The 7,143-nt window shown below is 49.5% G+C and overlaps 1 protein-coding gene across 3 annotated transcripts in view; it reads left to right on the top strand.

The window, feature by feature from the left end:
• Positions 1-660: 660 nt before the first annotated feature.
• The window catches only part of ARHGAP22 (Rho GTPase activating protein 22), a 135,605-nt gene continuing 129,122 nt past the window's right edge, over positions 661-7,143 (top strand). For 2 of the 3 annotated variants that reach the window (XM_025466315.3, XM_025466314.3), the window contains exon 1: positions 662-1,064. In XM_025466315.3, coding sequence (XP_025322100.3) covers positions 1,031-1,064 — 34 coding nt within the window. In that variant the 5' untranslated portion in view covers positions 662-1,030. Of the gene's footprint in view, positions 1,065-7,143 lie in introns of all 3 variants that reach the window. The other variant, XM_025466313.3, reaches the window with a different exon arrangement.

The following is a 7,143-nucleotide window of genomic DNA, read 5'->3' as shown; positions in this document are numbered from 1 at the left end:
CTAATAAATGATAGCTAGATACTGTGGTTGCATCTCTTGGGCAATTTTTTGGCTCTTGAGACTGAACTCCCCAAAAGCCCCACTAGGCATTCTTTAGAGTCATGTAAGTATTGAACGGAAAGAGGACAATTAGCAGATTCACTAGTCAGTGAACCGTTTCTGAGACCCTACTACGTGCGGACCCTAAACGAAGTGCTTCACGTGCATGGGTTCCTGTCACCTTGTCGAAGCAGCAGGAACATCCCTAACAGGCATCCCTCTGCTTGCGGGGCCCATCCACGAGGCTCTCGACACCGCCGGCCCGTGGGCGCTGGGGCCGCCTTGGGCCCTCCCGGCTGGGGCCATCAGGCAGAGCGGGTCCCGCTGGACGGGCTGGAGGTCGCCTTGGCTGGGGCGGGTCTCCTTCGGTCCCCAGGGGCGCCCTCCGGGCCGGGGCCGGGCCTGGGCAGGCGGCGCGCGGGCGGATTTCCTGCAGCCTCTGCCCGAGGCGCGCGGCCCGGCCCTCCCCGCGCAGTGGGCGGGTCCGCCCGGCAGCCAGACGGGAGCGGGAGCGGGAGCGGGAGCCCAGCCGGAGCCCAGCCGGAGCCGGAGCCCAGGGGAGCCCGAGCCCGAGCCGGAGCCCCAGCCGCCTGCCGCGCCGCCCGGGCCGCACCGACCCCTCCCCGCCCGCCCGCGCGCGCGCCCGCCAGGGGCTCCGGGATGGGCAGTGCCGCGTGCGCCCCGGGCCGAGGGACAGTCCGGCTGGCCCGCCTGGCCCCGTGACTGATCAGCAGCCCTTCCCAAGGCCGTTAATGGTTCGCTTGGATGGGAATTAATTCTGGGATGGATCGATAATGCATTGAGGTTCGCGGAGTCCAAGGCTAGCCGTCGGTCGGAAGCAAGGAGACAGAGCAGAGGGAGCCTCGCGGCAAAGCCAGCAGCCATGGGGGCCCTAGCGGGGCCGGAGGGGCAGTCGGGCCAGAGGAAGAGAAAAGGAAAGTGGATGACAGCATGATCGGCACAAGGACTCAGGCCTGGCAGCTTCTGGAATATGCTGAGCCCAAAGATCAGGCAAGCCAGGAGGGGTAAGTCCAACTTCCTGGGGTGGATCTGGGCAGTGTGTGTCTCTTGGCCAACACGTGCAGACACTTAGCCGGCTGCCACACTGGGGGTCAGATGAGGCAGGCATTCCAGAGGCATCCTGGCAGACAGGCCTTCCTAGTGAGGCTCCTGGGGTCAGACCTGAGACACGAAGGGGCAATGGCCATTTTAGTCCTCCAGTGGGTGTGCAGCCCTCACCCCATATTCTATGTTTTGACGAGTTCCTGAGTTTCTCAAAATGAGCAGGTGACAACCTTGGGAAACCTTTATTCCTTTACTAAAAAATACATGCTTAATACTCAAGATTTGTCCAGCAGCCAAGACAAAAGTGGCCCTCACTAGGGAAGACCATGCCCAGGCTTCTGGAGCCAACCAGGTCCAAGTGAGAGTCCTCGTTCTTGTGGCCTGAGAGGGTGCTGTGTGAAGCCTGCAGTAGCTGCTAGGGCTGGGCTGCAAGAAGCAGTTTCTCAGACAGGCCATAGGCAGGCAGGCACTCCCATTGGGAGAACTCCCAGGAAGCTGCATGGCCTGAGGTGAGGGTGCTGAGGGCTCAGATCTCGAGATAAGTAAGAGATGGGAGTCTGGAGAATCTTGCAGGGATGATCTTGAGGGATTGAGCTGGTGCCACAGCCAGCCTCTGTCCCCACTCAGTGGCCTGGAAACTCAGGACAAGTCCCTGGACTAGGGATAGTATCTCCCTATGGACAACAACTTCTTGACCAGTGTCCTTTTAGATAAGAACATCTGTCTTTTAAGAGAATAGGATGTGTCTTTATAAGTGGCCACTGCTTACTACGGAGGGCTGTAAACTCCAAGCTTCCCTTTTGAGCCATGAGTACGAGGACAGGTGGTTTGGAGGTAGATAGAACAACTGCCTGGGGAGCTTGGAAACAGTGTGTCTTGCCCAGTATGTGTGAAGCCTTCAGCCTCCTGTGAACTCACAGGCAACACACTCATGTCATTAGCTACTAAAGGATGATTGTGGGGTTGGCTCCAGAGCATAGTCACAGCTACCAGGACCCCTCTGTGGGGTGCTCCAAATGGATGATAACTTGTGCACCCCAATGGGCAAATGAGGGCTGTGCATGGCTCTGCTGAGGGGCAGGAGTGTGATCTAGTGACCACCTGAAGGGCTGGACCAGGCCATACATGCTGTCTACCCTCCCAGCCCTGTCTAATGCACTAGCCACTGACCAGATGTGGCTATTGAGCCCTTGACATATGACTAGTGCAAATTGAGAAAAATATGCCCTAGATTTTGATGATTTGGCATGAAAAAAGAATGTAAAATATCTTACTAATAATTATATTGAGTATAGGCTAAAATGACAATATTTTGGATATATTGAGTTAAAATACATCATTAAATTTAATTTCACCTTTTTTTTTTTTACTTTCTTTGAAAGCAGCTACTAGAACATTTATAATTGCAGTTACATATATGGCTTACATTATATGTTTATTGCATAGTGTTCATCTAGAAAGAGACCAGGGCTTCAGCAAAAGGGCTCTCAGGAAACCAGCCTCTGAAATCCCAAACTTCTTACAAGCAGTTGTCCTAGGTTAGTGGTTCGTGGCCAGGAGTGATTTTGTGCCACTCCCACCCCCCACTACTCCCCACCCCCAGGACCTTCGGCATTGTCTGGAGACATTTTTGGTTGCTCCAACTGAAGGGTGCTACTGGTGTCTTGTGGGTAGAGAACAGGGACACTGCTAAACATCCTAAAAAGCAGGGGACAGGCCTTGCAACAAAGAATTATCTGGCCTCAAAGGTCTATAGTGCTAAGGCTGAGGAACACTCCACTTGATGATAGTATCTGATATGTTAAAAGATGACGTTTGTGTGCCATGCATCGACTGACCACTTAGCCACAAAAATGTATGATCATAAACTATGATAAGAAGCATTCTAGGAGCATATACTACAAATGTAGCATCAGAGGAAGCAAGAGGTATGTTAGCAAGGGCTAGGAAATGACAGGGAGCCAACTAGGCAAAGAACGGTGGAATGAAGAGGCCACGTTCCTGGTGGGGAATAGCATGTGCAGGTGTTGTGGAAAGGGAGGGGCACACAGGAGCTAGGGGCAGGAAGGGGCAGCAGGCACAGCACAAGGCTGGAGACCAGGTCTGGAACTGGATCATTCAGGGTCAGGCTTGCAGCTTGCAGCTTGTTAACAATAACTCTTGCTAGGGATATTTCTGGGGAAATACAAACCAAAATTCTGTGTGTGTGTGTGTGTGCGCGCGCGTGCATGTGTTTACCTTGAAGTAATTAGGCTGTGTGTGTGTGTGTGTGTGCGCGCGCGTGCATGTGTTTACCTTAAAGTAATTAGGCTGTGGTAGAAAGAAGAGCTCCCATCAAAATTTATCTTTGAACCATTGAACCTTTTAGGAGCTGGGCAGGATACATGTTATAAACACAGTAAGTCATAAAATGCAAATCAGCCATTGGTATCCAGACACTGCCTTGTCCATACTGCTCCACGCTATCCATGTTCTAGATACACTATGTGAATGCACTGGGATGCATGAACAAGACTGAGGTGGCTTTCTGGATCGGTAATAAAATCAGCCTCCGCCAGCTCAGAAGCCTCTGGGCTGCTCTGCAGATAGGGGCTTCCCAGGGATCCTTCCACAGAGTCATTGGCTGTTAACTTCCTGTGAGGCCCCATCCAGGCCAGCCCCGGGTGAGCATGCAAAGGCTGCCAGCACACTGAAAGCAGTCCTGAGGTCTCCTTCCTAAGAAGGAGAGATGCCAAGATTAAGATTTTCCTTCCTCCCAAGGAAAACCCCTATTGTCACTTACCTGCATATAGAGCTAAGTTTGGTGAACTCAGACCCTGACTGAGCTCAATTTCCAAGAAGTTAGAGGCAAAAGAGTTAGGTGTCTACATATGGACACACACACACACACACAAGAAGACAATAATTTAAAAAAATAGGCACCCAAACTAGCTGGAAGTGGCACAAAATAGGCCAGTCAATTCAAATTGCATGCTTGGTTTTAAGTACATCACACAATTCGAATTGATTTCAGGAAAGTGGTGCAGATTGGCTCAGATCAGCACAAACTGGCCATTATTACAATAAGTGATTTTAGCTCACCATAGCTTGCTTAGGACAAGTTCAGACTCATTTGTTATTAGCCATAACCTGTTGAAGCCAGTCCAGGCTATCTGGAACCAGGTGTGGTTCCCTGTTCCCACCTGGCTTCAGAGGTCCCTTCCAGAGAACCTTTCCTATCGTTTTGCCCCAGCTAGCTTTTTCTACACCAATTCCCCTTTCCATATTCCCAGAGTGTGGGAAGAAGCAACAGCCTTACCCTTACCCTTGCCAATTTTCTCAGAGAAAAATAAGATAAATTCACTAGAACTCCATGAATGTATAACATATACAGTGGAGCAAGTCACAAGTCTGTGCTCTGTAACACAGTGAAAGTTGCAATCTCTTTTTCAAGATAGAAAATGAAAATGTAAGGCAGGTGCCGCCTCTCCTGGGAATAGGAAAGGAGGAGCAGTGGAGCCTCATGCCATACCCTCAGGCCCACTACCGCATTCACCCCCTGCCCTCCACAGTCCCTCCTCTGCTCACACAGCCCCTGGGAGCACCTGGTTGGAACCAGACCTGGTTCCCCATATCTCCAGCTATATTCAGAACGGAACCCCAAAACACTTGACCTTGATGCAGCCCCAGCTGGCTGGGGTTGTTCCCCTTCTGAAATCCCACTGTAAGAGGACTTACATCTTCAGAGACTGGAACGTTCTGTCATTCTTGATTGAGGCTTATTGCTCTGGCCTTGCCCTAGTCCACAAGGATGAGGGATGGGGGACAGACCTATCACTTTGTCTTCTGAGAGCTCCTGACTCTGCCTGTCTCACTTAAACTCCTGCCATCATCCACCGCCAGCCGTCATCAACTCTCACTTGACTTTGGCAATAAGACTGCCTCACTCCCACCCACCTTCACCCACTCTCCACTCCAAAGCCAGAGCTATCTATTCAAATGTAAACTCAGCCATACATTCACTCCAGCCTCTTCACCCAGCCCAACTTGGAATCCTTCAGTGGCTTTCCCATTACTCTATGGGTTAAAATCCAAAGACTTACCATGGCCCACAAGACCCCTCAAACATGCAGTCTAGCTGGTGGCCACCCCTCCAGCCTCCTTTAACTCTCCAGGCTCCAGTCACACTGGCCTTCCTGTTCCTCAACTGTTCCATGGGCCTCCTACCACAGGACCTTAGCACACTTTTTTCCCTGCATAGAATGCCTCTCCCTTCTCTCATACACACCCTCTCTCACTCTCTTTCTGTTTCCCTCTCCTCCTACACGCGTACATTCCTTGACTCTTACTCACCCTCCAGCTCTCTGTTCAAATGTCACCAGCCAGGGAAGTCCTCCCACACACCCCAATCTAAGCTGGGTCCTCTGCTGCATGCTCTCCTTTCTTTACAGCATTTACCTTGGATTACAGTTGTACACTCAAATGGAATTATCTGATGGACATCTGTCATTCCACTGGACTGAGGTCCATGAGGGCAGGAGCCGTTTCCAGTTTCAAATATCATTATACCTCAATGCCACGCACCTCAAAGTTCCTCAATACATACATTTTGAATGAATGAATGAATGAATGAATGAATGAATGAATTGTAGGGAAAGCATTAGCCTGGGAGGCTGAAGCACTGTCTCTGCCCTAAATGATTCAGGCCCTTAGGAAAGTCAGCCTCTCCCTTGACTGACTTATATATTGCAAATATATTCCCAATTTGTTGCTTGCCTTTTATTTTTATATTAGGGTTTTTTTTCCTCCAGATGTACATAAGATTTTAATTTTCATATCTCTGTTCTTTTTTTTAAGATTTTATTTATTTATTTGACAGAGAGCACAAGCAGGGGGAGTGGCAGGCAGAGGCATAGGAAGAGGCAGAGAGAGAGGAAGAAGCAGGCTCTCCACTGAGCAGGGAACCCAAAGCAGGGCTCAATCCCAGGACCCATAATCCTTATGACCAGAAGACAGATGCTTAATTGACTGAGCCATCCAGGCACCCCTCCTTGCTTTTATTTTTTTATCTTTTTTTGTTTTGTATATATTTTTATTGGAGTTCGATTTACCAACATATAACACCCAGTGCTCATCCCGTCAACTGCCCCCCTCAGTGCCCATCACCCAGTCACCCCAATCCCCCGCCCACCTCCCTTTCCACCACCCCTGTTTGTTTCCCAGAATTAGGTGTCTCTCATGTTCTGTCACCCTCACTGATATTTTCACTCATTTTCTCTCCTTTCCCTTATATTCCCTTTCACTAATTTTTATATTCCCCAAATGAATGAGACCATATAATGTTTGCCCTTCTCCGATTGACTTACTTCACTCAGCATAATACCCTCCAGTTCCATCCACGTTGAAGCAAATGGTAGGTATTCATGCTTTCTGATGGCTGAGGAATATCCCATTGTATACATAAACCACATCTTCTTTATTCATTCATCTTTCGATGGACACTGAGGCTCCTTCCACAGTTTGGCTATTGTGGACATTGCTGCTAGAAACATTGCGGGGCAGGTGTCCTGGCGTTTCACTGCATCTATATCTTTGGGGTAAATCCCCAGCAGTGCAATTGCTGGGTCCTAGGGCAGATCTATTTTTAACTCTTTGAGGAACCTCCACACAGTTTTCCAGAGTGGCTGCACCAGTTCACATTCCCACCAACAGTGCAAGAGGGTTCCCCTTTCTCCTAATCCCCTCCAATATTTGTGGTTTCCTGCTTTGTTAATTTTCCCCATTCTAACTGGTGTGAGGTGGTATCTCATTGTGGTTTTGATTTGTATTTCCCTGATGGCAAGTGACGCAGTGCATTTTCTCACGTGCTTGTTGGCCATGTCTATGTCTTCCTCTGTGAGATTTCTGTTCATGTATTTTGCCCATTTCATGATTGGATTGTTTGTTTCTTTGGTGTTGAGTTTAATAAGTTCTTGGATACTAGCCCTTTATCTGATAGGCCATTTGCAAATGTCTTCTCTCATTCTGTAGGTTGTCTTTTGGTTTTGTTGACTATTTCTT

The sequence above is a fragment of the Canis lupus genome, chromosome 28 (genome assembly GCF_003254725.2).
Source record: "Canis lupus dingo isolate Sandy chromosome 28, ASM325472v2, whole genome shotgun sequence".
Classification (NCBI taxonomy): domain Eukaryota; kingdom Metazoa; phylum Chordata; class Mammalia; order Carnivora; family Canidae; genus Canis; species Canis lupus.
This window is presented reverse-complemented; position numbering and strand designations above follow the sequence as displayed.